Here is an 18679-nt window from a genome sequence, read left to right as displayed (position 1 = left end):
CTAAAGGGTCTATATCTGTGCAGTATTACTCTATGATTCTATCTATTGTACAACAAACATCCTTAACTAAATGCTGTTTGCTCCATTAAACATAATACTTTCCCAAGTATCACACCCAGCCAGTATACCCTGCCTGTGCTCAGTAATGGTGGTTCTTCAGTGGCTTCTCGTCCTGGTCTGGAATTTATCGCATTACCAAATCCATACTTAATTGCAGTAGGTCATTTTTTTGGAATCTGCTCTGTTTCCGTTAGGGATGGGAAGTGGGAAGTACTTAGTTGGTAAAAAAAATAACATGGTAGCAACAGCAGAGACTCAAAGTGACTGTGTTTTAAGAACAATCAGCCTTTTCAATAGAAGCTGGAATCTATGTGTATTATCCGGAATGGCATGACTTGTGTGCAAAAATATGTGCCTATATACAAGTAGTTTATTCAGGGAGCTCCACTCCACCCAAGAAGTACCTCACCATGATATTTTCCTTTGCCTCGATTTTTCTTTTTTTATAATCATGAAGTGATTGCTGCATTTTTAAGAACTCCACTTGGATGCAAAATTTGATATGGATGGAAATGCAAATCCAAAATTTGCAAAAGTAAAGTTTGAGGATATCTGTCAGAGCGCAGTGGGCTGGGTGGAAAATCCAGTACAGAGTACCACACCCACCTTCTAGCCTGTGCTACTGTTATTCAAGTTATGTGCTCTTGAGCTGGAGTTGAGTAAACAATGTCAAACAGAAGATCAATCCAAAAGTGTGCAGAAACAAGTGGCAAGGAACATGTGTTGAACACGACAAAGCAGATAAAACTTGCAGCCCACATCATGTGTGTATTCCATTTGTAAAAACAACTACCCTCTTGAGGTTCAGCAGCAGAAAAGCAATAAGTCCTGCATTTGTCTCTTCATAAGTACCATTTAGCAGTTATGCTGATTTGGACAGCCAAACACTAAGTGAAAACAGATGGAGGAGCATGCTCTTTCCGAAATAAATTTATGAATTTTCTCCCTACTTGTTTCCTTGGTGCCAAATCAGAGAAGGAAGCTTCGGAGTGTAATTTTTTTTAGAAGGGAGGGTCTTAGAGCAAAATTATATCGTTTCTGGTGCATTTTGTGCACTACATTTCCCGAGCAGACGCTGGATTTTTGTAGAGGGAGAGTGAGTTTAAAAGAAGTGGGCAGGGGCAGCCGGCACTATTTGTGTATCACAGTTTCCGGGGAGAATTGGATAGCTTAGAGGGAGAATGAATTCAAAAGAAGTGACAGGAAAAAGTCGGCACATTTTATGTGTCACAATTCCCAAGGTGACATTGGATTGTGCGTAATTAGGCACTTGGCAGGAATAAAAAGAAGTAGGTTTAAATGGAGTGGTCATTCTGCAAGTGGGCCAGTGTCAGAGTTGAGGCTTTGACTCATCAGGGCTTCATCAAGGAGAGGCATAGGCCATAGGTAGATCGAGTCCACAACATTCTTAAGAGGGAGGATGAGCAGCCAGAGGTCATGGTCAACACTGGTACCACTGACATGGGTAGGAGGGGTGATGAGGTCCTGCAAAGTGAGTTCAGGGAGTTAGGCTCTAAGTAAAAGGACAGGACCTCCAGGGCTGTGATCTCAGGATTGCTATCCATGCTACCTGCTATTGAGACCAGAAATCATCATGCAGTTTAACATGTGGCTAAGGGGTTGGCAGAAGAGGGGGGGCTTCAGATTTTTGGATCATTGGGCTCTCTTCCAGGAAAGGTGGGACCTGTACAGAAGGAATGGTTTGCAGCTGAACTGGAAGGGGACTAATATCTAAGCGGTAAGGTTTGGGTGGTTTTACTCAGGAGGTGGACACAAATTCTATAGAAGTGAGGCAAAGCATCAATGTGGTCATGGACCCTACACATACTACAGAGGAAGAGGTGTTTGCTGTCTTGAGTCAAATTAGGGTGGATAAATCCCCCGCAGGAGAACAGTGCAGAAATTGCAGAGGCCCTTGCAGAGAGATTTAAATCATCCTTAGCCATGGGTGAGGTGCCGGAGGATTGGAGGATAGCTTATGTTGTCCCGCTGTTCAAGAAAGGCTCTAAAAATACACCAGGAGATTATAAGCCGATGAGTCTGACATCAGTGGGGTAAGTTATTGGAAGGTATTCTAAGGGATTGGATATGTAAATATTTGGATAGACAAGGACTGATTAGGGATAATCAACATGGCTTTGTGTATGGAAGGTCATGTGAAACCAAAGTTGTTCGAGAAAGTTAACAGGAAAGTTGATGAAGGCAGGGGAGTGGATGTTGCCTACATGGAGGTTGGCCAAGGAGGTTCAGTTGCTCGGCAGTCAAGATGAGGTAATAAATTAGATTAGACATTGGCTTCACAGAAAGGTTGGTAATAGGTGTTTGCCTCTCTGACTGGAGACTTAGGACTAGTGTGTTGCAGTGATTCCTGCCGGGTCTGTTGTTTGTCATCTAGATCAATGATCTGGATGATAATGTGATAAAGTGGATCAGCAAATTTATGGATGACACCAAGATTGGGGGGGGGGGGGGGGTGCAGTGGACAGTGAGGAAGACTATCAGAGTTTGCAGTTGGATTTGGACCAGCTGGAAAATGGGCAGAGAAAGGACAGATGGTATTTAATGCAGACAAGTGTGATGTGTTGTGCCCTGGGAGGACCAATGAGGATGGGTGCAGTTGGACAGAGAGATCTGGGAATACAGATCCATAATTCCTTGGAAGTGGCATCACAGGTAGATAGGGTCATAAAGAAAGCTTTTGATACATTGACATTTATAAATTAAAGTATTGAGTACAGGAGTTGGGATGTTATGTTGAAATCATACAAAACATTGGTGAGGCCTAATTTGACATTTGTGTAGTTTTTGTCATCTATCTACAGGAAAGATGTAATTAAGGTTGAAAGAGTGCAGAGACAATTTACAATAATGTTGCCAGGACTTGAGGACCTGAGTTATAGGGAAAAGTTGAATAGGTTAGAACTAGCAAGTAGAAGGGGAGATTTGATAGAGGTACAGGTATACAAAATTATGAGAGGGTATAGATATGGTAAATTCAAGCAGTCTTTTTCCACTGAGGCTGGGTGAGTCTGCAACAAGAGGTGATGGGTTAAGGGTGAAATGTTTAAGGGAAATGTGAGGGAGAATTTCATTCAGAGGGTGGTGAGAGTGTGGAACAAGCTGCCACCACAGTGGTAGATGTGGTTTTGATTTCAACGTTTAAGAGAAATTTTGCTAGGGAGTTGGACTGGGTATGAAGGACTATGGTCCCGGTGCAGGTCGATGGGACTAGGCAGATTAATGGTTCAGCATGGACTAGATGGGCCGAAGGGTTTGCTACTGTGCTATAATGTTATGTGACATTCAGTGGCTAAATAAGCTTTTATGTTTTTGCAGAGTGTCCTAACAGAGCAATGTTGAAATTCTGCCACTGCATCTCAGTCATGTAGACTGCTTGGTGGCAAAACTTCGTAATATTATTTCATTGGTACTTTGTGAGTGCCCTACTTTATTGTTCAGATGCCACTGACCCACCTCAGGACCTGTACCTAACTCCTGCCACCCTTCAAGGAGAATGGAGACTTTGGATATCTTTAGCATGAAAGTTATCCCTGAAAAGTGTCCACTGAAATTGTGCCACTTAATATTATAATATTGATTAAATTGATAGTGGATGTCATTAAGAGTTGTTCAGTAGTGAAGAGGTGCCCTCATTATAAAATGATGCTCCTCACAGAATACATTGGAAAAGGAATCCCTCTTTCCTTGGTATTAGCCTTGTTAAAGAGAAGTACTATACAGAATGAATTCAAATCAGTTCATATCAGTATCGATTCTACCTGTTTTTCCATTTCCTTCTTTCTGGTCTGGTTTTGTGGGTCCTCCACAGACATGACAAGCAGTCAGTGACGGGGTGGGCAAGTGTGTGTATCTTGGTGAAAGAATATCATGAACAAGAGAAAACCTGCAGATGCTGGAAATCTAAAGCCACACACACAAAATGCTGGAGGAATGCAGCAGGCCAGGCAGCAGCAATGGAAAGCAGCACAGTCAATGTTTTGGGTAAAGACCCTTCATCAGCCCTGATGGAGGGTCTTGGCCCACAATATCAACTCTTTACTCTTTTCCATAGATGCTGCCTAGCCTGCTGAGTTGTGTGTGTTGCCTTGGAATAGATTATCTGTTACAGAGTCTGCTGTTGGCTATGCGAATGATGTGCAATGTTTAATGAGGGCTTCAATCCAGGACACTTTTTACTGCTGTACAGTAAGTTCATTGATAATTGAAGCACTTAATAAATAAAATCATATTATCCAAGGGTTTGTGTTTTATATTTTATTGCAAACACAGGATAACAAATGCCATCATGCTGCTCTTTTCTTGCAGCACCACCAGACTTACTTACAATTACTGCTATATCATATTATCCTTTTCTATTATGATGGAGAATATTGATAGACATTTTGAATATTAAGAAATATATGATGGAGCAATGAACTTGTAGAAAATCATCTGTAAGTTTATGATGCAAAATCGCGTTTTTTTTTCAGGCATGCTTTGAGCTGTGTAAAAGAAAAATACATATAATAATATTTAATTATCAAATATTTAGCAGTTCTCTTGGTTGGAGAACACACAGTTTAATATGCTCATAAATTATAATCCAAATAAATGCACAATGGATTTCTCCTCTTGAAAGATGTTACATGTATTAACTTATTCAGGTAAAGTAGCCAGCAATGGACGAATGATTTAGTATGAGTTTGTCCAATTCTGGTGGCTGATGTAAACAGAACTTCTTTTGCGTCACCATCTGTTGAGTTGGATTCCAAGGTTCAAGATTCTCATACACTCCCCTCCCCCAAAATCAAATTGACTTTCCTCCTTGAAAATCTTTTTGAAATCTATCTACTTATTCAAGTTTTTGGCCATCTGTTTCTGTTGTTAGATTGGGTACCTGGGAAGGGCCTGGGAATGTTAGAATATGCTTAATGACGTTAGATATATACAAGTTGTTGCTGTTCTTTTATTCATCGTAATGCAGCTGGTGAAAAGTCTTTACAATTATATTTTATGAACATTGTTTTAGTTCTACAAAAGCAAGAGAGAAGAGGATGTAAGAGAAAATGGAAATGCCCAGCAATAGCAAGAGCTTGAATACAATGGGTATGAAGAAAATTGCCTGGCAGTAGGCTGTCATATCCCCTATCTGCTGTATATTTCTTCGGTTTTCACTTTCCATGTATAGAAATTTATGCAAAAGAAGAAGACCTGACCACTGACATTTCCCTTCCCATCTGTCATTACCAGAATTTGAATATTCATTAGTTCCATATGCCATTAAACTGAAAGGTATGTGAGGAAGCTAACTATTATTCTTATTCTAAACCATATATGTCAAACTCAAGGCCCGCGGGCCGGATTTGGCCCGCGGTGGAATTATCTTTGGCCCGCGAGATAATATCTAATTACTATTAAAGCTGGCCCCAGTAATCGAAGCGCCTATGGCGTATGATATGGCTAATGCTGAGTTTATTCAGGTACCAGGTTTTCAGGGTTTTTAGTGTTTATTCGGCAGTCTTCTTCATAAGAAACAGAATTTGTAAAGTGAAACACTTTGTAGTTATAGCAGAGACTGAGACACATGAGAGCAGGCTGAAAAAACGGAGGCAACGAAAGCTGCGTTCGCACGCGTTCGACTGATCTGGCCCGCATGAAGCTGCATTTTGCTCAATCCGGCCCGTGACCTAAAATGAGTTTGACACCCCTGTTCTAAACCATGTGAAAATATTCTGGTTCCAAAAATTAGCAAATATTATTAAATGACCTGAACATTTAGATTTAACAATTTTATAAGTTCTTAAAGTTCAGTTTATTTTTGATCTATAAGACATTTATTTTAAAACATCAACTTATTAATGCACCAAATAGACCAAGCAGTAGTCTAAATATTAGGGTGTAGCATACCTGGGATCGCCACTTTCAGTAGTTGGCTGGTCATTTTTATTGGTAACATCTGTATGTTGGCCAGGTCCATGATTATCTTGAATGGAGTCTCTCTCATAATATGGCTTACTGGAAGGTAACATCTTGTGGGTTAATGCAAAGTATTAAGCATGTTTACCAGAATGCAGAATCTCTGTGCTGAAATACTAATTTTGTTTGTTCACAGATGTAGCATAGTCATCTGATTATTTCTAGCCTTTTTTGTTTGATTTTATTATAATCAAATCTTTGATTTCAAAAGATTAACTACAATTCAGTTTTTTTTACTCAAACGGCTGAATTATGGTTTAGGCCAGAATATGAACTTGATACCAACTGTCACTCTTGTCCCCAGCCAATGATTCACCTGCCATCTTTGATTAGGTTTCTCATTCTCAAACAGATTGTTACACTTTGCTCCTCATTCCTGGATACAGGCAAAATCTGATAAATCTGCTCTCCAATTGTTCAGAAATCCCAATGGTTCACTGTCTGGTTCCCTAAGTGCTGATTTGTTTTAATCTGAAGAGAGTTGTGTTTCTCGTGCTCTCTGTTAAAATTACTAATTATATGACTGTGTAGCACCTTTAAATTTAAAAAAGTGAAATAGAAGTGTCTTAGAGTATTAACTGGAATAAAATCTAATCCTCCAGAAAATCTTCCAGTCTGCCACCACCAAATTCAGAGCATGACAGCTCAATGGAATCCTTCTCTTCTTTCATTCAACACACGTTGGGGAACAATGAGTTGTTATCTGAGGGCAAGAGCATAAAGCAGTGGAAGGACAGGAGGTGACAGCACCACAGAGGTCATGTCTTCATAAAGAAAACAACATATTCATTCACCGAGTCCTCACTGTCTATCAAGGATTCATTAACACTTGTACAACATTAATACCATTTTTAAAATTCTGTTCACATTGTCACCAACTCACCTCAGATTCTACCACTTACCTATACACTGGGATAATTTATGGTAGTTAATTAACCCATTAACCCATGCATCCTAAGGATGTGGGCACTGGGAGCACATGCAGATTTCACAGATAGCACCTGCAGTCAGGATTGAATCCAATTGAGAAAGAAAAGTGGATAGATTATTTGAGAGCAGGTATGAGGATGATAAAGAAGAAAATTTAAGAATAAGAGAACTAATGAAAGAGAAGAGGAGCTCAGGAAAGTTGAACAGAAGCCTTTAATGTAAGTTGCATATAGAGAAAAAGTTTCTATTGATAGATACCAAAACTAAATCATTTATCAATAGAAAAACTTTTTCTGCATGCAACTTATATTAAAGTCTAGTGGGCATTAATAAATTGTGAATTCAGGAGTACAGGAAGGAGGTAGAGAACTTAATAACATGGTGTTAATGACAACAACCTTTCCTTCAATGTCAACAGAATAAAAGAGCTGGTCATTGACATCAGGAATGGGGGCTGTTCACATTCTCCTATCTACATCAATGGTCTTGAGGTTGAGAGCTTCAAGTTCCTTGATGTGACCATCCCAAATATCTTGTCCTGGTATCACCATGTTGATGCCATGACCAAGAAAGCTGACCAATGCCTCTACTTGCTCAGAAGGTGAAAGAAATTTGGTATGTTCTCATCAACTCTTACCAATATTATCAAAGCACCACAGAAAGCAATCTGCCTGAATGCATCATGGTTTACTGTGGCAACTGCTCTGCACATAACTACAAGAAACTGTAGAGTTTTGGACACAGACCAGCTCATTACTGGAACCAGCCTCCCCTCCATATGTGTTACTGCCCCAGCAAAGCAGCCAGCAAAGTCAAAGACTCCACCCACCCAGACATCAGGCAGAACATATAAAAACTTAAAAACAAGTACCACCAGGCTCAAGAACTGCTTCTATCCCACTGTTATCAAACTCTTGAAAGGACCTCTTGCATGACAAGTTGGACTCTCGGATTATCAGTCTGCCTGGTTATGATCTTGCACTTTATCGTTTACCTGTACTGTGCTTTCTCAGTAGCATTCTGCATTGTTACTGTTTTGCCTTATTGTAGCTTATGCACTGTGTAATGATTTGTTCTGTAAAAAACAGTATGCAAGACAAGCTTTTCACTATATCCTGGTACATATGACAACATTAAACCAATACCAATTCAAGAAACATTTGTTTAACAAATGTTTAGAATGGGGAGTGTGTTGAGAAGAAGTAATTGAGGTTTGATGCATTTAAGAAGCTATATTAGCATAAAAGATAGAAAGATAAAGAATATGTTCATATGATTAGATGATAAAGATGGGAGACAGATGTTTTTCAATGTAATGAAGGATGAGCATCAAATATAATAACAATATGAACAATAGCAAAAGTTCAGGTGAAAAATTTCCTGCGGAGTGGCACTGTTGACAAAATTGTAAAAGCTACTGGAAGAGAAACTGGAGGAGTGTTCATGGTAAGAGAAAGTTGGTGGAGAGTTGGAGGATTTTGGAAAGTACAGTACTCAAGAGTTGCCACAAAACGTTGGATCATTCCTCCAATTGCAGTGAGAAAAAGAGCTACTAATGTGGAAACAGTGAAGACTAATTAAACATGGGAGATTTTATGACATGCATAAGTTGTTCAAATTTGTTTGCCTGCCTTGAATGTACTGCCTTAACAACAATTAACCACCAGAGGGAGTTAGGAAGAGGAAAATAAACAGGTGGTTGCATGCAGCTGACTAGCATACATCTGTTTTGCTATAACAAAGAGATTAGAGAGACAGAAACGTAAAATTGTAGAAGTTCATGTTTTTAAGATAATAAAGAAATCAAGGGTATTAGGTTAGTGCATAAAAGTGGCACTGAGGTAAAAGACTTGCCATGATCGTATTGAATTGTAGAGCAGGTGTGAGAGGCCAAATGGCTCCTTTACTTCTGTTCTTTGTTGAAAAGATAAAGTGCTGATTCTATAAGAGGTCTTCCAGATGGTAAGAAGTTCCAATACAAGTCAAACAAGGCAATCTCTCTGCTGAATGTGGCCTCAATTCCAGTATGGAATTGAGATATTCTCTTTGTCACTTGGATCAGGAATTCTTAGCCTGAAAAGCTGATTGAGAGGAAGTGATAAGAGGATAGGGAATTCACATGGTTATGGACCAAAACCAGGGATGGTTATTGTTGTGTATTTAACATTTCAGTAATATTTGAATAGTATTGTACTGTAAATATATTGTTTGATTAAGTATTTTTGTTGTTTACATAATACATTGCGGGTTATAAGTAAAAGTAAATGAATGGGATATGTCATCATGCCACCACATCATATTTGCATGCCTCACATTTAGTAAAAATGAAACTAAGACATACATGCACAGCTCCATGTTTTTGCTTTCAATCAGTTTTATGTTATGGAGATAGAAAGCATAACTGTGATGATGAGAATATTTTAAAAGAACCTGAGACAACTACCTATCTGTTGAAGAGACACTTGAGTGTTTAAAAAGGTGCAGTGAGAAATGGTCGAGTAAAAATAAGGACAGCACATGCTTCTTTAGGAAGGGACAGATACAGACGAGTTTTAAAAAAAGGCAGAAGATGGACAAATTCATGGGTTCATAAACTGCGAACACCAGGTAATAATAATAATTTTAAGTAAGCAGAAACGGCTGGCTACATTGGGAAGATAGATGTGTTCGATTGCACAAGGGATAACTGGATATTGTAGACTGAGCAAATCAAGCAGTATTTTGAAGCAAATTAAACCACCAATGCAAAGCAACTGCCAGTTTTGCTGAGTGTAATAATAGGTGGAAGGGCATACTGTTTTCTTAGAAGTTTAGCTGCTGCAACCAAACCAGCCAAAATAAGCTTTTTCTGATATCATGAAAGGAATGTAAGAACATTTAGAATCAAAACCATTGCTGATTGCAGAACACTTCATGTTTCATAAGTGAAATCAAAAGGAAAGAGACTCCATTTCAGTGCATGTGGCTGAATTGAAGAGATAGTCTGTACATTGTCTGAGTTTGTGGAATTGTAGAAAATAGCATTCAAAAACAGCTCCTAACTGGAGCACAACTCAAATTTAAAAGGGCAGTTGAAATTGCTGTACCAATGCAAACCACAGACAGTGACATAATTGAGTTACAATCGAGAATGAAATTGAGCATGAACAAAATTGTAACATCTAAACTGAAACCTGTCTGGACGAACAAATTGTGTTACCGTTGTGGCAGCGGTTCACATACACCAGACTAATACAGGTTTAAAGGTGAAACTTGCAGTATATACAACAAAGTAGGACATACGCAAAGAGCATGTCAGGCTGACAAACGTAAATGGACTGCACAAAGATAAAAAGTCAAGTTGTATCATCCAAGCAAAGAGCTAAAGTGTTGGAGAAGTTACATGTCAGTCAAAGATTTGTCTGGTAGCTTTGACTAGATCAGAAGATCGAGTAGCTTGCTATGCACTGTTTGGGATGCCAACACATCCAGAAGATGCCAAGAGCGACATCTCTCCGGTCCTGGAAATGGCTTCCACTACCTTGGCAGAGCATTCCTGGGGATTTTGCCAGACCATTCATGGGCACAAATTTTTTGCTAGTAGTGGCTGCAGCTACAAAGTGGCCATAGGTGTTCCCAATAGCCTCCACTGCAGCCTGACACACCATTGATGTGTTGAGAAGCCTCTTCTCAAGGACTGGTGTTCCACACACTTAGTCAATGACAGTTTGTTGTGGAACAGTTTCAGTCATTCCTGAAAATGAATGGAATAAGACATATTACATCTGCACCATACCACAAATGGCTTGGTGGAAAGGTTTGTCCAGAGTCTAAAGAGCGCACTGTGAGCAATGTCAGTAGAACACACTACAATGGCACTGAATCAGAAGCTTGCCTATCTCCTCCTTGCATATCGCAGTGCAGCACACTCCACAGCTAACATCTCACCAGCTATGCTGTTCCTGGGTCGTTCCGTGCGTTTATGTTTGGATCTCCTCAAACCCAATCTCAGAAGGAGTACGTAGGACAAACAGATTGAGGGCTCCTTAAACAAGGAGGTTCAATATCTCAAGCCTGGGAAAGGAGTTCTAGTGAGGAACTACACAGGTGATCAAAATGGGTACTTGGAAAGATTATGGACAGAACTGGACCATAGTGGAGATTGGACCTGATGACATCAGGAGACAACACAATCAGTTGAGGAGAGCACAGTCAATTGTTAGAGAACAAAGCTGTCCAGAGCTGTCAGAACCACTTCCTGCAAACCCAGAGTCAGCTACAACCACCACAAAGGAAGTCCCGGAGTGTGAGATAGTTTCACAGGCCTCAGAACTTGAGATGATTTCACAGCCATAAGTCTCATTTGCCAAGCACGGTGACCTCCCCTTGTCAGAAATGACATTATCCCACAAGTCTAAGAAATCCTCCACAGATTAAATCTTCAGACCTGAATGTGGAAATTTAAAATTTACTCTTCTATAGATGTCTATATGTTAGTTCTATTATATAGTATACTGTGTATATAGTTGAGGTGCATTCTATATTAAGTTGGAGTTTACAGCCAAGCAAAGAGGAGTGTTGTGTATTTAATATTTCAGTGGTATTTGAGTACTATTGTAAATGTATTGTTTGATAAATCATTCCTGGTTGTTTACATAATGCATTACATATTATATGTAAGAGTACGTGAATGGCATACGCTATCATGCCACTACATCATATGTGTGTGCCTTGCTTAAAGTAAAACTAAACTAAGACACATATTCCTGGCCCAGTATTCTTGCTTTCAATTAGTTTTATATTTTGGAGTTACAAACATAACACTCATCTAAGGCTGAAACATTTCCACAGCTACATCACTGCAACATTATAATTACATTTGTGGCAGAGTATTTTGTGTCATAACATAGAATAGTACAGCACAGTACAGATCTACTCCAAGATCAATCTAACCCTTCCCTACTACATAGCCCTCCAGTTTTATTTCATCTATGTATCTATCTGAGACCGTCCTTGTAATTAGAGTTAATTACTCACCGAAACAAGAAGCCCATGTATCCTTGAGGCAATTTATTTCCAAAATGCTGAAAATCTACACCTTCAAACTTCTTACGACAAGCTCCAATATAAGAAATTTTTCCGATCGCAAATCCAAGCACTCCAGCTACTGCAGGGTCATGTACAAAAAAAAAGTGATGAGGATGATTGCAAAATCTGAGAAATATGAAACAACATTAAAGATTTGGATGGAGAGGGGATATTTTTCTCTGGAGATGGCTCTGATGGGGAGAAATGGGGATCCGATCATGTCTAACCCACCTAGTTCTTTTCTGATCCATTTTCCTAATCACATATGTACGGGTCCTTCCCAGTTTATATACAGTCCATGTATATGAATAAGTATCTGGGAGACCAGCAGGATTTGTTGGCTTCTGAGGGGCTACAGGCATCCTCCGATGGTAGAATTGGGTTTGTGGCTGCGTTTCAGACTTGTGAACTGTCGGGGTTAAGAACAGTTAACAGGGCAGAACCTTGCCATAACCCAGGGAAACCCATGTGTCCAAGAGCAGGAAGACCTCAGACTCTGTAATTACAACCATTTGCAGCAAAGAATACAAATGTAGTTGCAGTTATTGTGTTATGAATGTACCACAGCTCTGCGGGGCCGAAGGGTGCGGGGGTAGCCCCCTCCTTTGTGAGAATCGCAAGATCACTATTGAGTCCATTCAGGAGACACAGGAAATGAGAGAAAGACATGCCGAATCCACAAGGTGTTGGAATGTGTCCTGGCCTCCGAAAGGCGGAACCATTGATAACGGCTATTGTCTCTTGGAGACGGACTTGTGTATTGCATCCTGGACGATGCCTCGATGCCCCAGGCAATGAACCAAGGGGGAGGCTGGTGGAGGGATTGCATCATCATCTCAACCTGATTGACATCTGAGACCGTGTGGGTCAGGATAAAAGACAGTCTGTGGGAACAGCCCCTCAGACGCACCAGAAGAAATGCTAGCGATCCCGTAATAGCGAAAGCCGGTGGAAGGCCACGTGCGTCCGCTTTTCATTTGCCCGGAATCGGTGACCTTTGCCACGGAAAGACGGTTTTTAGCTAACAACGGGGAACTCAACTCCCAACGACTCTCGAAGGATTGACATCATAAAAGGAACGGGCAAGTTTTAATCCGTCTTTCTCTCCAACCAAAGAGCTGCAGCTTGAATGAACTGCAGTGACTTTTATATTTCCATCGGACAATACATTATCCCCCAGACAACGATAGAGCTATTTCTTATTGATTATTATTATACCCGCACTTTTAGGTTTAGTATTGACGAAGTATATTATCTGTATGTTTGCATTGATATTTTTTTGTGTCTTTTTATCAATAAATACTGTTAAAAATAGTACCATCAGACTTCAACGGACCTCTCTATCTTTGCTGGTAAGTGACCCAGTTACGGGGTACGTAACAATTGAAACTTTTGCCACCTGGGAAGACTTCTGCAATATTTTCCTTTTTTTAAAACCACAGAAAGCTTGTGACTCCATCACCTGACAGAAACCATGGCCTATTTTCATATCCCACCTAATCCTTCCACTTTTGATCCCTTCCTACCCTCCTCCTTAGCCCCCTTCACCCACCCTTGTCCCCTTCTCCTTCCTGGCTCTACCCACTTCACACAAAGGCTTCCCCCACCCTCCCTACCGACACCCCATCTGTTTCCAACTGTCATTCACTCTCCCTTCTCCTCTAATGGATCCCATTCTCACTTTACTAATCAGAATCCAGCACTAGAAGTGCTTTAGTCAAGTCAAGTCACTTTTTAATTGTCATTTCGACCATAACTGCTGGTACAGTACATAGTAAAAATGAAGACAACGTTTTTCAGGACCATGGTGTTACATGTCACAGTACAAAAACTACACTGAACTACGTAAAAAACAACACAGAAAATAACTACACTAGACTACAGACCTACTCAGGACTGCGTAAAGTGCACAAAACAGTGCAGGCATTACAATAAATAATAAACAAGACAATAGGCCAGTAAGGTGTCAGTCCAGGCTCTGGACATTAAGGAGTCTGATAGCTTGGGGGAAGAAACTGTTACATAGTCTGGTCGTGAGAGCCCAAATGCTTTGGTGCCTTTTCCCAGATGGTAGGAGGGAGAAGAGATTGTATGAGGGGTGCGTGGGATCCTTCATAATGCTGTTTGCTTTGCGGATGCAGCGTGTAGTGTAGATGTCCGTAATGGCGGGAAGAGAGACCCTGATGATCTTCTCAGCTGACCTCACTATCCGCTGCAGGGTCTTGCAATCTCCGAGATGGTGCAATTTCCGAACCAGGCAGTGATGCAGCTGCTCAGGATGCTCTCAATACAACCTCTGTAGAATGTGATGAGGATGGGGGGGGGGGGGGGGGGGAGATGGACTTTCCTCAGCCTTCGCAGAAAGTAGAGACGCTGCTGGGCTTTCTTTGCTATGGAGCTGGTGTTGAGGGACCAGGCGAGATTCTCCGCCAAGTGAACACCAAGAAATTTGGTGCTTGCTTATGTTCTTGCTTAGCTCCATTCAGCAGTTGTCTGCAACCTTCACACTCCCCTTCTCCCACCTCACTCCATCTGTTGTTTATTCCCTTTTTCTCTTGGTCTGGATCGTCTACCATTCACCTCCACACCATCTCCTGGGCCACCCCTGCTCACTCAACCTCCTCCCCCTCCTCCACCACCACCTGCCTATTTTCAGTCCATCAATCACCTTATAGTCCTTTCTTGTCACTCCCCTTCTCCTCTCAATGCTGGCGATCTCGTCTCTTCACTCTTGGTCCTGATACGGTGATTCAGCCTGAAATGTTTGCATTTTTCCCTCCCACAGATGCTGTTCAACCTGAGTTCCTCCTGCAGATTGTCCGTTGTTCCAGATCTTATGTCTCAACCTCCAATTTGCATTATGTTTCACAATAGCCTGCGAACTATAGTCTTGGCCAACCTTTCCACAACTGATCCAAACGCAGTGCAGACTGCTGTCAAGCAATGCTGCATCGTCAGCCTAAAACTCTTCTCAAACTGTCTTGAAACAAAGCTACAGCTCACTTCTAACAAACTAATCTCCTGGACAGGTGGGAAACCATTCGACCTACATTGCCTCTACCCCAGCAATAAGATCACCCCAACATCAGTTAACAAAAGCAATGCTTATGCACATATTCCATGACAAAGTTTCAAGTCATCACTGAACTGGTTATTCACAAAGCATATGAGAAAATGGTCATCTCAGAACTCATAGGGCTGGAGAGGAAGTGAGTCTTTCTCAGTACTGGGGTTCCACCCCAGAAACGGAGATGATTCATTATAGGTTTTAGCTGGATGTCCTGCCAGTGGAGAGGTGTTAATAACTGAAAAATACACAGAATTGTTGTAGTGCTTCAAAGGATTTCAAAAGGATAGGAGAGTGATCAAGCCTCCTCTACGTTTTCTGAGAGGATAGGTGAATGAGCGATTGATCTTGCTCGCCTAAAAGAGGTTATCTGCACATGATCCAGAAGCAGCAGGAAACCATTGAACATCTGCTCACCACTCTCAGCCAACTCTCCGTCTAGCTACAATGCCTCCGTGCCAGTCAACCTCTCCCCTTAGAGCCCCAGGTTCCAGTGCCCAAACACTTTGACAAATCCTTATTCCGATGCCACAACTTCCTGTCCCAGTGCATCTCTCTGACCTTGGTCTCCACTAACTGGGACAATAAAACACCATCTGCAATAAATATGAGGAACTTGCCACTGGGACGTGCCAGATTTCCACCACCTGGGAGGCAGCAGGTTGGATTCCTTACCCGCGTCAAGGCTCACACTGGATTACACAGTGAAATTCAAGACCCTCACAGTAGAGTGCAGATGCACTGCTGGCCCCTTACCATCATGGCCTCTCGAAGCTCATGAAAGATGAGCTATCTACCTGGGAGATGCCCACCAGCTTCGAAAGTCTCATCACTCTGGCCCTCTGTGTTGACAAGCATCTTATGAAACAAACATCCATATCAACAGCCAGAACACCAGTTCTGTTCTCAGGATAACTTCAGGCTGCAGGATCCTCATCAGCAATGTCTCCAGAACCCAAGGGAACCCAAGAGAGCTCCCTTAACCCCTCCCCCCCAAGAGCATGAGCGTTGGTGGAGAAACAATTTGTACTCTTACTGAATAGCAGCTGATCACCCACTCATCGAGTGCCCACTGCATCCAGGAAAATGGGTCCACTAGGTAGAGACAAGGGGACATGTCACCTGAAATTTGCCCCTGTGCACAGAATCCTATAACCTGTAACCTTTGATGTCACGTCCAATCAAAAACTTATCAATCTCTGCCTTAAATATACCCAATGACTTGGCCTCTGGCTGCTTGTGGTAACAAATTCCACAAATTTACCATTCTCTGGCGAAAGAAATTTCTCTCTTTCTCTGTTTTAAATGGACACCCCTCTATCCTGAGGCTGTGCCCTTTTGTCCTAGGCTCCCCCACCATAGGAAACATCTTTTCCGCATCTACTCTGTCTAGGCCTTTCAATATTCAAAGTGTTTCAATGAGATCTTCCCTCAACCTTCTGAATTCCAGCGAGTACTAACCCAGAGCCATCAAACGTTCCTTGTATGATAACCTTTTAATTCCCAGAATCATCCTTGTGAACCTCCTCTGGACCCTCTCCAATGCCAGCACATCTTTTCTTAGATGAGGAGCCCAAATCTGTTCACAATTCTCAAGGTGAGGCCTCGCCAGTGCCTTATAAAGCCTGAGCATCACTTCCCTGTTCTGGTATTCAAGACCTCTTGAAATGAATGCTAACATTGTATTTGCCTTCCTCACCACCGACTCAACCTGCAAGTTAACCTTTAGGGATGTTCTGCACAGGACTCTCAAGTCACTTTGCACCTCAGATTTTTGGATTTTCTCCCAGTTTAGAAAAGAGTCTGCACATTTATTTCTACTACCAAAGTGCATGGCCATGCATTTTCCAACATTGTATTTCATTTTCCATTTTCTTGTCCATCCCCCTAATCTGCCTAAGTCCTTCTGCAGCCAGCCTGTTTCCTCAACACTACCTGTCCCTCCACCAACCTTTGTATCATCTGCAAACTTGGCAGCAAAGCCATCTATTCCATTATCTAAATCATTGATGTACAGCATAAAAAGAAGCGGTTCCAAAACCGACCCCTGCAGAACAAAACTAGTCACTTATAGTGATCACTCATTGCTAAAATCATCTCAACTGCTCTGCACTTGGGTCAAGCCCCCAGGAAATTCATGACAGGGAAAACAAATCTGTGGATTTTACCTCAACTCTGAGTTCTGCTTTTCTGATGGTAGATGGGAAGAGGTGGAAATTGCACTCCCTAGAAGAGAGCTGTTTAGGTTGGTAACAGACTTCAGACTGTTTTGGCTCAGTCATGGAGGAAAAATTGCCAGCAGAACAAAACCAACTCAATGTAAAGTTAGCAACCATTTATGTGAAAGCAATATCCAGCATTATATATTACATCGTAATCTACACTATAATAAGACAGATCAATAACTTACAGGCAACCTTAGGAATCGACCCAAACCGTTTTGAAGGAGAAAGAATTCCTACAGAGGAAGCATAAGAAATAGTTAAAATTGTTATTTTTTCTGGTTAAGTAATGCATTCACGTAATAACTTTCAAAAACATAAATTCCTCAGATCTATAGCTTCTCTGAAAGATATTAAAAGTTTCACAATAACAGAATGCTTTGTTTAATAGATAATTAGAATCAACATTCTTTTAAACAGGTGAGTTTTCACTCTTTCATTTGGGTTACATTTTTATGCCTTTTTGTCTGTTTTCCTTTGGCCATCAATTTTCCGATTGTCAGGCTGTTTGTACTGGAGTATAAAAGTATAAATTTTGCTGTGTAACCAAAGCTATGTAGTCAGTTTTGAAACTTGCTATTTGCTATGCATGTACCCAATTTATTAGGAGAATGAAATCTTAAGAATGTAGAAGACAATGATGTGTTAATGAGAGGTAGCTAAGAGATGTAGATTAGAACATGATTAAGTCACGAAATCTTAAGAATGTAGAAGACAATGGTGTGTTAATGGGAGGTAGCTAAGAGATGTAGATTAGAACATGATTAAGTCAATGGATAGAAACAATAGTGGCAGGATGTACGTGTGATACGCAACTATAGACTACTATAGACTATAGATATGCTAATGCAACTGGACCAGGAAATTGCTATAAAAAATGCTATGTCCAAAGAATCGGTAGACAATCAGCGACTAGCTCAATGACTGTCTCAGCTTTGATTTGCAAATTAAAGTTGAATACTTGAAGAATCTTCTGCGTCTCCTGGTCATTTGTGGGGCACGAGAAACCACTCGGTTACTATGTTCATCAATGACTCAGTAGCACAATGCAGAAAACACTGGTGAGTAGGATGGCACTGTTTGCAACAGGTAGTGCTGCTGCCAAACATTTCAAACTACCTGGATCTGTCCCTGACCACCAGTGCCATCTCACGGATTTTTCACCTTCTCCCTGTCACTACATTTTTCAGTTTCCTCCAGTACCTTCTCAGTCCTGAAGAAGGGTCTCAGCCTGAAACTTTGACTATCTGTTTAATTCCATAGGTCCAGCCTGACCTGTTGAGTTCGTCCAGCATTTTGTGTGTCTTGCTCTGAAACTGTGTTGGTTGATAATCTAATTGGCCATTGTTAATGATTC

At 41.1% G+C, this 18679-nt stretch overlaps 1 protein-coding gene across 1 annotated transcript in view; it reads right to left on the bottom strand.

Moving 5' to 3' along the window:
* Positions 1–4331: 4331 nt before the first annotated feature.
* The window catches only part of ociad2 (OCIA domain containing 2), a 51963-nt gene continuing 37615 nt past the window's right edge, over positions 4332–18679 (bottom strand). Inside the window, exons 4-7 of the mRNA XM_073063953.1 lie at positions 17511–17558; positions 11983–12112; positions 5968–6075; positions 4332–4562 (exon numbers count right to left, since the gene is read on the bottom strand). Coding sequence (XP_072920054.1) covers positions 4547–4562; positions 5968–6075; positions 11983–12112; positions 17511–17558 — 302 coding nt within the window. The 3' untranslated portion in view covers positions 4332–4546. The remainder of the gene's footprint in view (positions 4563–5967; positions 6076–11982; positions 12113–17510; positions 17559–18679) is intronic.

Source organism: Hemitrygon akajei, chromosome 13, assembly GCF_048418815.1.
Source record: "Hemitrygon akajei chromosome 13, sHemAka1.3, whole genome shotgun sequence".
NCBI classification, from domain to species: Eukaryota; Metazoa; Chordata; class Chondrichthyes; order Myliobatiformes; family Dasyatidae; genus Hemitrygon; species Hemitrygon akajei.
This window is presented reverse-complemented; position numbering and strand designations above follow the sequence as displayed.